The 15,230-nt window shown below is 25.6% G+C and overlaps 1 protein-coding gene across 4 annotated transcripts in view; it reads left to right on the top strand.

The window, feature by feature from the left end:
- The window catches only part of LOC129965905 (neuroligin-4, X-linked-like), a 308,615-nt gene that overhangs the window by 274,952 nt on the left and 18,433 nt on the right, over positions 1-15,230 (top strand). For all 4 annotated transcript variants that reach the window (XM_056080180.1, XM_056080181.1, XM_056080183.1 and 1 more), the window contains exons 5-6: positions 2,520-2,638; positions 5,286-5,866. In XM_056080180.1, coding sequence (XP_055936155.1) covers positions 2,520-2,638; positions 5,286-5,866 — 700 coding nt within the window. The remainder of the gene's footprint in view (positions 1-2,519; positions 2,639-5,285; positions 5,867-15,230) is intronic.

The following is a 15,230-nucleotide window of genomic DNA, read 5'->3' as shown; positions in this document are numbered from 1 at the left end:
CATAAAATCAAAAAAAAAAATCTTTTAAGGCTTAGGTGTAAAATCTAAATAAAAGAATTTTAATTCTGAGTAAAGTACTTTCACATTTCAACCCTCTTCCATGCAATTAAAAACAGCTTTTATCTAGGTCCTTCAAAGTGTAATTTTTTTACAGCTTTCTCTTTAATCCTTTATACTCAAATCATGGAATGAAAGCAATATAGTAAGAATACTTAATGTACTGTATCAATTCCTTTTTCCTTCTTCCAGTTTCAAAATTCCTCTAATTAATGCCCAGCCGACAGAAATGTTAAAAGGTTAATTACGAGTCTAATTAGGTTCTGATACTCAGGACATCACGCGGTGGAATTAGTTTCTTTTTCTGTGAAATTTTTGTAAATTAAATTAGAAATATGGATTGCTTTCGTTCGTTATTTATTTTTTGAGAGAAGAGTCTGTTTAAACTCTTCGTTATTTAATAAATAATCGTTATTTAATAAATAATTGTTATTTAATAAATAATCGTTATTTAATAATTAATCGTTATTTAACAGTTCATTTCTCTAAAATAATGATTTTTAAAGAGAAAAAATATTTTATGATAAAAGAAATAGCTTTAAAGACAAAATATCACTCATTGCAAAAAACGTTATGTTGATTGATTGATTAATAGTTTAAAAATGCCATCAACATTTAAAAAAGTACTACATTTCATTGGTATTTATTAAAAGCAAATTATAATTTTTAAATTTTAATATTTATTTCACAAATTTTAATATTCATTTTGCAATTAATAACCATTTATAAGTGATTTTTCATATACTTTTATGAACTCTGTTAAAAGTGAACAGTAACTTGTGAGTATAAGAAAGGAATTGTAAAGAGAGCTCTTTATTTAGCCTTTTGTTCCTGATAGTGGACTCTACATTAGACTGAGACAATCTATGTAGTTATTTTTCCTGTTTATTTATACATTTTTTTTCAATTATTTATTTTATTTAGTTACTTGTTTTTTCATTTATTCATTTATATTTTTTTCTTTGCTTTAAATTCATTTATTTCGCTTTCTTTTGTTTTGGAAGTTTAAATTTTTTATTTTTTTAAATTATATTATTTACTAATTATGTTTCAATGATACTGTTACTGTGAGATATTATGTAGGTTCTTCTGCTTGAGATATTTAGACCTTCTCCACGTTTTCTTTTTATGCATGATCCTTTATTTTTTGTTTCGGCCTTTTTTTTTTTTTTTGGATGTATTTAGCATTTTTTACATCTAGTATACATGTGTTATGAAAGATTTTTTTGAATGGCTAGCCCTTTGATAGCTGCTTAAATTCTATTTTTTTAAATTTTAATTATGAATTTAATACCGGTGTAACACCACTTTTGGCACACACCTAATAATCATCAGAATACTTGTATGAATAAATTTTGAATATTTGAAACGTTTTACTTATATCACTTATCTCAAAGAAAACTCATAAGTGTAATCTTGAAACATTGTCGACATTTATGAACGAAATTTGTATCAAGAATTAATGTTATTTTAAGAGAATCAAATCGCTTGATTTATAAAAATATTAATAAAAGGAAATAGTAGACCTCGTTTAAATAAATATTTTACTAATGTCTTATTGCTCAAAAAAAGAAATAAAAAATAATAAAAATGTAATGAATGAATATTTTAATATATCGCTTCTGTAAATGTGTTTTATAATCTATGTGATAATTTTCAATGAATATGCATAGGTTCATTTAAAAAGAGTTTTTCTTCATTTTATTATAAAAGCAATACATTTTAAAATTGAATTTATTATATAAAAAAAATACATTTCTTCGTCTTTATGTAATTCCTTTATATCTAAAGATCCAAATCTGTAAAAAAAAGTGTGTTTGATTTGTAAAAATACAAAAGAAAAAAGAATTGCTATTTTTATTTCAATATATATTTCACTAATTGATTATTAGTCATATGTCAAGAAATAAATTAAGTTGTAATAAAAAAATGTTTTTCCATATCATGCTTCGATAGAAGGATTTTATAATCCTTGGCATAATTTTATTCATGATATGATTTTTAATGAATCTGCGTGGGTAGTACGTTTCAAAAAAAGAAATTTTTGCTTTTTGACAAAAAACAGTACATTTTAAAATTGGACTTATTATATCAAGAAAAGAATAAATTTCTTCTAGCTTATGGGATTTCCTTTGCATCTGAAGTTCCAGATCAAGTAATCATTAATTTCCTTTTGTAAACATACACTGTAGTTTAAAAATGACTGAAAGAAATCAAATTGAATAATTTTTTTTGAAAGATTAAAAAAGGTATACATGATATATTCATCGTATGCTCTAACTTCAAGAAATTATATAATGATACAAAAAAAAACTTTTAAAAAAATCTCCAATTATAATATTTAATCATCAAAATCTGAATGTGAGATTTGCGTCATTTATAAAATGTCATTTTTCAAAATTTTAATTATTTGTACTTTTTTTATTATTTTGAATTCAGCTTTATTTGTATTTCTTCTTTAGTGATCCTAATGCGATCTTTGTTGATGAGGATGAAGAAGCAGAGGACAGAGATTCAACTAGATACAGTCCAGTAAGCTGGTCGCAATATGACAGACTGCATCAGAGATATCTATTAATAGGTAAGTTAAAGTTGATTTAACTAGGAATAAATAGATTAAGCGATCTTAATTGATTATAGGAATAATTCATAATAAATTGATTAAGGGATCTTAATTGATTATGGGAATAATTCATAATGAATTGATTAAGGGATCTTAATTGATTATGGGAATAATTCATAATGAATTGATTAAGGGATCTTAATTGATTATGGGAATAATTCATAATAAATTGATTAAGGGACATTCTTTCTTGCTTTATATATGCATTGCCATATGATAGGAATTAATAGCTAAGAAATTGCCAAACTGTCAAGCCTATTGCAAACAACGATTAATCGACAAACAAGTCGCTAAAGATATCATGTTATTCTATTACAGTGTTCTCCAATGACATGCAGTTAAGTGCTAGAGCTCACCAGTGAATTAGCACAAGTCAAAAGTACTCTTGTGACATGCGATTAGTGCACAATTAAAGCTAGTATTTCATATTATAAAAGATGGTAAATAATTTGACCATGAATTAAGGAAACTGGGATATCTTGCTGGATCTATAGTTAAATCTCTAGATCTTACTTTGTCGATATGTGGCAATGAGATCCAGGGAGAGAGAATTCATGATTTGATTAAATTAAATTTAAATTAAGAACAGCTTAATTTGAATCTTTGGGGCAGACGATTATGCATGATAAGCATATATGCAATTACTACTGATCAAGGGAATTCACAACCATTTCCAGCAAACATCCCAAATCTCAGTTTACTCTTTCTGTACCGCCATTTAATTTTCGAGGAGATATCAAGAATTCCAAAGAGATTCAAAACTTCAAAAGATCACAGAAAATTCTTGATTTTCCTATCATTGAAATTCAAGAGAAACAATTTGAAATTAGGTGTTGACTAATTAATGTCACTGTGACAACTGTAATTAGAAGTAGAGACAGTGCAAACTGGCTGCATTTGACAGCTAAATCAGTACAGAAAAAGCTATTTTTATTTAATTATACGAACATAGAAAACTTAAAAGCAATAGCATATAATTTTTGAGAAATATTTTTAATTAAAATGAGTTTCGGCAAAAATAAGAGAAAAATTGCAGATTTTTAAATAAGAAATCGACATCCAAATTAAATTTGACACATTCCCAACTGTCACCAATAAAACTAAAATTATTTTTTAAAAATTTATTTAAAAACAAGCAGTTATTTCTAATGACATTACAGCTTAATTCCTAATTAATTGTATTTTCTATCTAGTAAATGATTTTTTAGTAGCAAAAAAAGGCTATTTTTAAAAAATGTGAAATGTAAATTTCATATAAATGCTACATTCATAATATAAAATATTATTGTTGTAAGGCTCTCCCAAGATTTTTTAAATAAAAATATGTATTATATGAATAATAAAATTGAAATAAGTCTTTTTTTTTTTTTTTTTTTTAGTTTTCAAACTATGAAACATGTTTAATGACGAAAATGTTTAAACTGCCTGTGAATTCACGGGTATAAATTGAAGGAAGTCTTACTAAGTTGTCAATATGGAATGGTCCACGAGCGGAACTTATCATTTAAAAAAAATGCTTAAAGAATAGATTCAAATAAATAAAAAATGTTTATATTTCAAAGTATAGTACATTTCTCTTCACTATCTGAAAAGTCGTTATAACTATCTTCTAATATAAGAATATTAATGCTATTTAATACACTTCTAAAATTCTTTAAGTGTTTTCACAGAGAATGTCATTCAACATCATTTCAAATCAGCATCAGTCATCATTTCAACTTCATTATAAATGAGTTGATAAGAAATCACCATATAGGTGCATATATTAGTAATCCCTTTTTTTTTTTGTTGAAATCAACAAAAAAAAAAAAAATTAATGTTATCTAGCAAGGTTAAAAAAAATTAATAATTATTCATTTTTTCCTATGAATATTGAAGAACAACTGAAAGATTCCCTATGAATTCAATGCTGATTAAAAACTTGTTCAAAATTATTAATTATCTTTTCAATAACAAATAAACCTTACATTTTTTTACAACAGAAGAGTTTCGAGTCGTTTCTGAATGAGTTGAAATCCATATATACTGTAAAATTAATTAATTAAAAAAATGATAAAAATGGAGGTAACCTTTTAACTGATTAAATATATCAATAATTGACATTTAAATATTTTTAACTCGTTATCATTCTTATTTTTTTTAAATCACTTATTGTGAATAGCATAATTAAAGCATTGGTTATTCAAAATATGCAATAATATCTGTAAATAAAATATAATTACTAAATTAAGTAATTATAATTTCAGCCTAATGATTGAATAATTACTGAAAATCTGTTTTTTATTAGTACAATTAATAAGTTAAAAAATTAGCTATTTATCAGCAATGACGTAACAGAAAATCTTGCAATTGTTCTACAGTTTCCATGAAAGAAAATAAAGTTATAATTCCACATCAAAGATAATCAAATATTTTTATTGGCTTCATCTAATATAATGATTTGCGATTATACATTGGTTTTGGAACTGAAGTTAATGATAGCTATTGTATTTAAATTAGATTTTGTATTAAAAATCGGTCTTCATATGTTCTTGCCACTACAAAGACATTTATTTGCAATGTATGATATGCCATAATATTAGATATTCTTTAAATTATTTTTCAGGTTTGAAATCTAAAATGCGGGACCATTACCATTCTCATCGCTTGTCCTTCTGGCTTCACTTAATCCCTTCTTTAAACAGACCAGGAGAAGGAAATCTTAGTTACGAGCACCACATGCTGGACGACCACAACAATCTCCGCACGTACGATGGCAAAGTTCGAGACACACCTGGTGACATTTCCAGAGTGGTGACTGAAGAGGTTTTCTATCCACCTCAATTTCCAATGCCAACCAATGCCCCTGTTCCACATTCGACTACCCAAATGCCAGAAGTGAGCACTCGCCAAAGTCAGATCGTCGTCAAATTGAAGCACCCATCCGCAGAACTCACAGAGGCAGACAACGGTGCTGATAATGGGACGTATGTGATTGCAGATAGTGAACCCACTTCAGCCACAGTCGAAAGGACTACTCCAGCTTCTTCTAGTGCTTTTGACATGGGTATATATTCTACAGCTCTCAGTGTAACCATTGCAGTTGGGTGCTCTCTGCTCATTTTAAATGTGCTAATTTTCGCTGGTGTTTACTATCAGAGGGATCGAAATAGGATGGAACTGGCTTTACAAAAGGCTAACTTTCAGGTATGAAATATATATCTTTATTAGATTCCATTTTCTATATGATATTTAAATGCATTGTGTAGAAGGCTTATTGGTAAAGAGTATTATTGGTATATTGGTAATTGGTAATATTGGTATATTGGTAATTGGTAATATTGGTATATTGGTAATTGGCTTACCGGTATATTGGTAAAGAGATGACATAAAAATGCAATACAAATTGTAGAATTAACTTATGTATCCTCAGTTTCAATATAAATCTGCATATTTTCCCCCAAAAAATTTTATATTTCAGTAATTTCATTGAAAAGTTCTTATCACTTTCTTACATCCTAAACTATGAATCAATTATCTCACAGATTCACGGTAACTTCATAACTTTTCATGCATATTTTGTGAATTCTAATATAAAATGTAGAATTCTCATTTATGTCTTTCTTTGATGATACAAATCATTTATTTATAATTGAAGCCGTGTGGTATTCCAATAATATTTATATAATTTTACGGAATCTTGATGTAAATTAAAAATATTAAATAATGAATATAATTGATATGAGTTAGCATTAAGAGTTTTAATTATTGCAAATATTGAATAAAATTTATATTGATTGTATTAAGAGTTAAAAAAATTTCAAATTCAGATATACATACTAAATAAAAATGCATTAAATCTTTAGAAAAAAAATGGAAAAAAAATCATATTATTCGAATTTGTTAGGTTTGTATACAAATTTAATGTATTCATTGGTACTAAAAGTTTCTATATTATTAGTTGATTGTTAAATTTAAATAGAACGAATTTACGAGCGCCGAGATTATACTACATACTTTTTATATATTTTTAGTTTATGTAGCCTCTGTCTAGACATAAAGATTTATTTTTTAAGCATTTGTTCAAATATAAATTATTTTTTTAGTTCCGAAACTTTAGAAAAAATAAAATTTTAATGAAGATATTTGTGTTATTAGACTGATAAAATTTATTTTCGCAGATAACTATAATACAAAATTGAAAATAAATGTTCCCTGCCTAAAAAGCTTATTTTCAAAACTATTTCAATTCTGATATATGAAATAACTCCATCTGTTAAGCAATTAACAAGTTTCTTGGAACAATAATTTCCAGCTGCTTCATTGAACGTATTTACAATTACATTTATCTCAAAAATTTGCCAATTATGTAAGATCAAAATTTTATTAAAAAATGCATAGAAGAAGTTTCACCATATCTTTAAAAACTCCATTCATTCAAAGGAAAGTATGCATTAAAAAGAAAGTTTAACCGATCTCGAAAATGGACCTAACCATCGTTACATGACTATGACTTACATATAGAAATTTATGATCATATATTTAAAAATTATTATCTAATGAATACAGAAAAAATTGTTTCTGTATTATCTTAGAACTAAGCAAAATACCTTTTCTATGACATCAATTTCAATTCTGCAAAATTCTTCCTTTATTTTTAATGTTTTGTGATTAAATTTGATAAACAAGCTGTAACATCTTTTAATGCTATAATGAAATTCAATTTTATCAAATCATTCATTCAATCATGTGCTTTTGTCAATGTAAAAATTGAGACTAAAAAAATTTCTTTCTTGGAACATTATTTCAGAAATAGATTTATTTTTTTTTAACTTTTTCTTTCAGTTCATAGTATACAGACTTTTTGATATGTACCCAAAGGAATTTTTAATGTTTTGAGATTAAATTTGATAAAGAAGCTGTAACATGTTTTAATGCTATAATGAAATTCTAATGTATCAAATTATTCATTCAATCATATGTTTTTGTCAATATTAAAATTAAGATTAACAAATTTTCTTTCTTGGGATATTATTTCGGAAATAGGTTATTTTTAACTTTTGCTTTCGTTCATAGTATATAGACTTTTTGATATGTACCCAAAATAATTTATGAAATAGCAAGATAATTGAAAATTGTACCCATATTAATTGCTTAATAGCGTTGAAATTCGACAATCTAGGTGAACAAATGGTCGCCCAAAGCAGCTGTTGTTAAAAAAACAAAAATTGGATTACCTCCGAAGATGAACTTCTGCAAAAAGAAATATATAAATAACAATCAACTTCACAGACTGAATCAATTCTTCATAAAATGTTCATGAATTTCATTAAAAAGTTATCATAAGGAAACATACCAATATGTTGTAAATTAAGCTATTATGAAACTAAAGTTATTTTTCTACAAATATAAATTATTATGCAATGCTAGATAAGAATTCAAATTGTTTGAAAATATTTTCTTGCTGTAAACATGCAGACCGAATCCGAGTTAAAATAAACAATAAAGGCTTAGATTTAAATATTCCCGAGAATTCAAAGCTATTCTCGCTGTAAAAACACTTAAAATTCAAATAAGCGTTTTCCTTAGCATATTTCATATTAAAAAGCAAACATCATTTTTATTCTTACGTGGCATGTAAATAAGGGTAAGGTTTGGGATTGTAATAATCTGAATTGCAAATTTCACTGTCTTATTCCCTATAAAGATAACATAATTTCATATTTATGTTTTCCAATATTTTATTTCAACTGTACCATCGGTGAAAAGATTCTAGACGAATTACCTTTGTAATATTCCTGAAGTTACGTGATATCTGATTAAAATTGATATCTGATTAAAATTTCATATTAAGGCATTTTGTAATAGAAGTTAATGCTTTCATTGAGCAGAACGCTGCTATTTTTCTTAGCTATTATCAAAAGAATTTGATAATTATGTACCAAGTGCTTGATTTTAAAAAAAGTTTATATATATGTATATATATATATATATATATATATATATATATATATATATATATATATATATATATATATAATTTTTTAGCAAAAAGTTCATTGTTGTACTAAAATTCAAATAATTTTCATTATTTCATCAAATATTTAATCAGATGTTATTTTCCAATAGTGAAAACACAAAAGGAAATAAGATTTTTTGTAATATTTATTTTATTCTTATGATAAATAAAAGAATAAAATCATCGTGCATTGAAAGTTGAATGATCGGAAAGCCATTTTCTTGATAGTCCTATATTGTCATGGAACATATTGCATAAGGAACGTTTATGCACAAAATGTACGTAATAGGTGTAAGACCTTGAAGCAAATCACAATTCGATGCTTAAAAATACCTCTACAAAAGGAATCATGAATAGTAATTATGCATACGAGTTTTAATCACAATTAAGTCCAATGTTCTCGGCGAACCGAAAAAAGTGGACGAAAGATGCTACATATTTAATATTTAAATCAGTGAAAGTTCCTATATTAAATTTTGTACTTTATTTAGATAATATAGCATATATAATCTGCATTTTCTAAAAGTTGCCAGGGGGAGACTGAAAATTTCTCAGGTTTCAAGTTCTTATGTATAACCATATATCTTCGTCTACTTCAATGCGTTTTTGCGTTATCTTTTACAGAAAAATATAAATCCAAAAATATGTTTCTCAGATTTTGAAGGTGTAGAAAATAACAACAATTAAATCTTAAGTTTCAATTTTTTAGCAGTATACTTTGTAAAAAAGAAAAGAATAAAAAGTTTTAAATATCTGTATAACATAATCAGAGCATTTTCATATTACGTTAAGTACTACCTAAAATATTTACTTCAAATATGCTTATGTTGCTGTCTAAAAGTTAATGATAGCCATCTGCATAATGATAATATTAGAAAAAAATTACAAATTTATATTTACAAGAATTGAAAGCTGTCACATTCTACAATCCCTGTTATAATATAAAAGTGTTTGTGTGTGTGTGTGTTGATACTTTACGAGATAGGTAACAAATCAAGCAAATCTGAAAAAATATTACAGAACAAAAATAATTTCATGCAAATTAAAAATATATTGTTCCAATAATAATAATTAATTTTTTAGAAATTTTTATTTGAATTTGGGCGATTCTAATTTTTTTTTCATATTTTTTCAAAAAGAGATTTCCTTTTTTCAATGAAATTAAAATAATTTTCAATGCTTCTGGAAATATGTATTTCTAAGATTTTCTTCCATTTCTGGAACTTGAAAAAATGAAAATCGTATTTATTATTTGTGACTTGTTCAGGAAGAAGTTTAAAAAATGCAGTGAAATTATCACAAAAGAACAGTATAAATTTTGAAATTAGATTTTTTTTCTACCGCTTGTATTTTTAATGGTACTTTTAATGATTTAGTTAAATTTTTAACGACTTACGAGAGATTGAAAAGAAAATAAAAATACAGAAAGAGATTTGCAGGATGACAAAATCTGAAGTTTAAATAATTAGGAAGTTCTTCAAGACCACATACATCGAATCTATTTTCTATTATTTCACCGATTTATACATTCTTTCGAGAAATATATAGATTATTGTAATTTAAGCCAATCTAAAATAGATGAAATCTTCTAAATGTTATAAGTTTTAGTATTAATCATATAAATAATTTCACTCATATACCGGCTTCAAATTTATGCGTAAATGCTTTTTCTTTCAATTTTCATACTGAAAATAATTTATATCACTATGTGTATTTCAAGTTTTGACATTTCATTATTGAAGTTTCTATAATATCTTTTCTATTTTAATTTCAATATTAATTTTTATTTTTTCCAGTATAATTACTAAATAATTAAACATTTAAAATATATGAAAATAAGTGAATGCTTGATATGGAGTGAAAAATGGCTTTGCTTATCTAAACGATACGTCTCAAAAAATGCATTGTGATTGTTCTCCAATTGTTTCCTAGTATATCTCTAGTAAATCAAATAAATACTACTACAAATGTTATTGAAATGTTGATTTTATAAAAATTATGATATGAAATACTATTAGGTTCTTAATACAATTTTCTTAGAGAAAATGGTTTTCTTTTTCTTTTTTTATTCAAAATAAATTCTATGATAATAAGATGAAAGAACAACGCATGAATGCAGTGAAAACTGTATAACTGAATGAAAACATCAGATATTCAAATCAGTTTTAAAACATTTCATTTCAATAGCGTATAAATCCACCTTTATTAAATTATCTATTGTAAGAAGTATTCGTGTGTGCACTCTCAGTGTCCTAAGAAATTGCAAAGAAAAAAATATTATAACAAAGATCCAAATTATTTTAACTTTTTTATTTTTTCCAGTTAAGTTTGGAATTTCATTATTCAACTCAGTATGTTCAAAAATTTTGCTTTTAAAATTATTCTTAAACACATTTATCTTTCTACTGATGTTTTTAAAATATTCTACGGCTCCTATTTATAAACCAATTTCCTTTCAAATGCAAATAATCTTCTAAAACGCCATCGGGGATTTAATACCACTAATGAGAAAGAATCGCGTATAAAACATGAAAAGAATGCATCTGTGCATTTTTATAGAAACTGAATAAAATTAATAAAATGATGTATGTGACACATGGCAAAATAATAAAAGCTTCTATTATAACAAAAAGCTGTCTCCTATCTTGGCATGCTTAGCAAGAACAACAATAATTGGATTTTGAAAATAAAAATATATTATTTCATTGCATTGTAGTCATTTATAATGGTCTCATATTTCATTAGAAACAGTTTGATATTTTAAAAAAATAAAACTATTTTTTTATTAAAAATTAAAATTTCAAATTTCAATTTTATTTAATCAGTTATGCTCATGCGCTTCACGTAGTATTGCCAAACATAATTTAATATTAAAACGAAATATACATAAATGATATATAAAATATTGATGTTTAATTATATTCATAACATATAGTTTAACAATTGCATTTTTTATTCAAATTATGCAATCTCTTTAAAACAAATATTCTATTTACTTTTTTCAGTTCAACGGCTTAACTCGAAACAAACTACATACAATAAAATGAAAGGAATGAAATATATATCTATAAAGAAACTAGAGGTATGAACATTGCAATATGTAAGTCTCATTTACAAATAAAATAAGAGGAATGAAACATACATTTACAAATAATCTGGTTATATAAAACCTTGCAATATGCAATTCTCATTTACAAAATGAACAATATATTGGTTTCACTTTATGGATCATTATCAATTTCTTATAATTGACCAGCTCTCTGTCTTCCATTTCGTCAAACTGATACGCAACTGCATTATTCGAATCCATTTATCGTTGGTAAATTTACAGAATACTAAGGAGTCTTCTAAGGACTTTTCTTCGCTATATTTTCACAAAAAGAAACCCTATATTTTGCAGATGACACAACATCTTTTTCGCCAACTTTAGTTTTTGATTTAAAAAAATCAACCATAATTAACAGATCAACAACTGTAAATTCTAAAACTGACACAAACATAATAGAATTTGATTCTATCTATCGCATAATAGTCAGAGAATATTAAACTATCTTCTAAGGACCTTTCTTGCCTATGCTTTTTTATTAAAAAGAATCATGAACACTCTGCTAGACAATTACATTTCGATAATATTATTGGTCAATCTTAATTTTTATTTCAAAATTTATCAGGTTTCTGGATGTCACAAGATAATATATGATATGCCATTTTTTCAATAAATCCTTATTTACTGTAATATTTCTTCCTTAGTTTCATTTCCACTATATAGAAATTAAAAAAAAATGACCAAAGATTTGAAGAAGAAAAGTTGTCTCCGATAATTTTTTTCTCGTTGATATATTCTTTAAAAATATATCATAAAATCAAAATAATATATAAAGATAGTAGCATTTATATTACCTTTAAAACAAAAAAAAAGCAAACACTAAAAAAAATTGTCGTACTCGATTCTAAGAAATTTAAGTTGTCCCTAATGAAAGTTTGCTATGCAGTGCTAAAAAAAATCAAAATACTTTAGTGCAATTATTAGTGCTGATTATAAATTCAAAATCAGCTCCGTATGAATTCATTAAGATTAAATAACACTCCTGAAAAGTTACTAGAATTCTATCCAGAATAAAACTGGAAAGTTCACCATAAGAGTAAGTAACATGAAACTAGCTGCTGGAACTTTAACTTGGTTATTCATACAAAATAAGATTCTATTCAAGTAACAGAAGCTCAAGTTATGAATTTTTGAACAGCCAAAAATACTTCAACTCAAGTTCTGTCAGTTGGAAATATATAAAACTTTGAAAGCTGCGTTTTCAAGGGAAAAATAGCAAAGAAATTGTATGAAGGAAATTTAATACAACTTTAGATCTAACAAGAGTTTAATAATACGAAATTTCACATATATCTAAAAAGGTATTACATTTAAAAAGAGATGTCTAATGTTTTTTGTTACGCTTTGAAAAATGAAAGGTTAAATTTGAATGAAAATATTCGGTATAGCAATACTTAAACAATTTGTAATTCAAGAACTAAACATAATTATTCATAAACTTATAAGGAATTTTCTCAGAGAAATTTTTAGGTTATCCATTCTTAATACGTAAATCAGAAATTGCAAAACAATATTTTGAAAATATATTTTGATATCATTAATTTTTTAAATTGACTTTTTTATGGGTATCCTTCAATTTTATTGATATTAAAGTTGATTCTTTTTCTTTAGATAGAACATCATTTCTGATACTGATATATATATTGTAGTAATTACACTTTTAGTTTTCTACTAATATCTAGAAAAATTGATGAGAAATATGCTTTGGACTTCCAAATCTTTAAAGCTAAAAGACTAAAGAGTGGACTATGTTTAGAGCTGATACTAGAAACTACTGTTGTGAAAAAATCGATATATATAGTTACCTGGCTTATATTAATTATTCTGATTACTAAATACTGGTGTGGAATAGAATTTTTAAGAAATTATTGCCGTCAAAGGCGATTGCCTTGCCTCATAAGCACTGTGCGCAATAATAGAGTCCGCCTTAACCTGAACAAACTTAAAGTAAACGATGCTTTTTTTAATTTGTAACAGAAAAAGTAAGTTTGCTTAAAGGCTACGTGCATTCGAAGCTGGAAACTTGTTGTTTCATTCCTTTATTCTAACTCTTTTAGTATGGGGAATGCATCAACTTCCTCAAGTTATATGAGTGTCTTTGACTGCTTCATTTTATGATTTTATTTATTGTCCCTTCTTTTCTCTCTTAAAATGCGAAAGAGGAAGTAGAAACAGAAACAGTTGCTTTAGACAAAGTTTTATAACTTTTATCTTCAGTCCAAATGAACTTTAAATATTTTGTGTTCTTGAAAATAAAAGTTGAACATTCCACCATCCTGAGAGGCAGAACTAAAAGATGCTCTGAATTTTGATTATAGTAACGAAAATTGATATGGATATGTCCATTTCTCTCACTTATAAATGATTCTGAATATTTATTTAGGGATTTATCTACAAGTAAAAAACAACAATTGGTATTACATTTTAAGCGAATTATATGGTTTGACTCAGTTATTAAAATAAATAATGAACCAAACTTGAAATTTAGCTTTATATATATAGTTAAAATATAATTAATTAAATATTAAATACCTATTAGATCAAAGAGATTTAACAAAATACTTTTAATATTGATATGCGTATGTGCCATGAAAAGTGAGTTAACAAATGCTTTATGGAGAAAAATCACGAAATCAAAGGTATTGGCACAGCTAGAAAATTAGTAGTACAAGTTACTTTTCTATGCAGTCCGTGGCATTCCGGTATTCAGATTATTATTGGTAAATTAAGCTTTCGTAACTGGTGCATAAGAAATCATAGTACAGGTCTATATCATAGTACAGGTTTCTACAACCAACATCAGTTCTCTCAGGTCAGTATCTCTATAAAACAACTAAGTTGGTCTATTGGTAACTTTGAATGCTGATATCGTCTATTCGGTTTTGACACATAATTTAATTCACTCGGGAATTTATGCATCCTTTAAAACCTATAGCTATATATTTGATTGAAAGGAAAGAAAATATAGCCAAATTGATTGAAGATGAATTTTAATAAAGTTAGAGAAAATAATTTTGAAACTGATAATTTATTATTTAAAATAAGGCAAAGTAAATGCTGTCAAAATAAGTAGATATGCATTGAATTCTAATAAATTTCGATAAGAAATAATGTACTTCAAAATCTGATCTCTAATTTATTATATGTCATTCTTATAATTAGAATATCTTATTCATCATATGGATTTCAACATTTTTTTTCTTTTTCTAATCAATATTGTGTTTTTTTTTTCAAATAAACTTTTTATTTTTCATTTACGTCAAAATTCCATTAAAAATATTTATTTTAGTATTAAGTCAAGTAAATGAACAAAATTTCATAAGATGCATATTTCACATACAAGCTATGAGAGAATAGGGAATTAACTAAATTTGCAAATAAAAAAAAACGATATTTAATTTATATAAAATTATTTAATATCATGTAATAGTAGTACCAAATCATGC

The sequence above is a fragment of the Argiope bruennichi genome, chromosome 4 (genome assembly GCF_947563725.1).
Source record: "Argiope bruennichi chromosome 4, qqArgBrue1.1, whole genome shotgun sequence".
NCBI lineage: Eukaryota > Metazoa > Arthropoda > Arachnida > Araneae > Araneidae > Argiope > Argiope bruennichi.
This window is presented reverse-complemented; position numbering and strand designations above follow the sequence as displayed.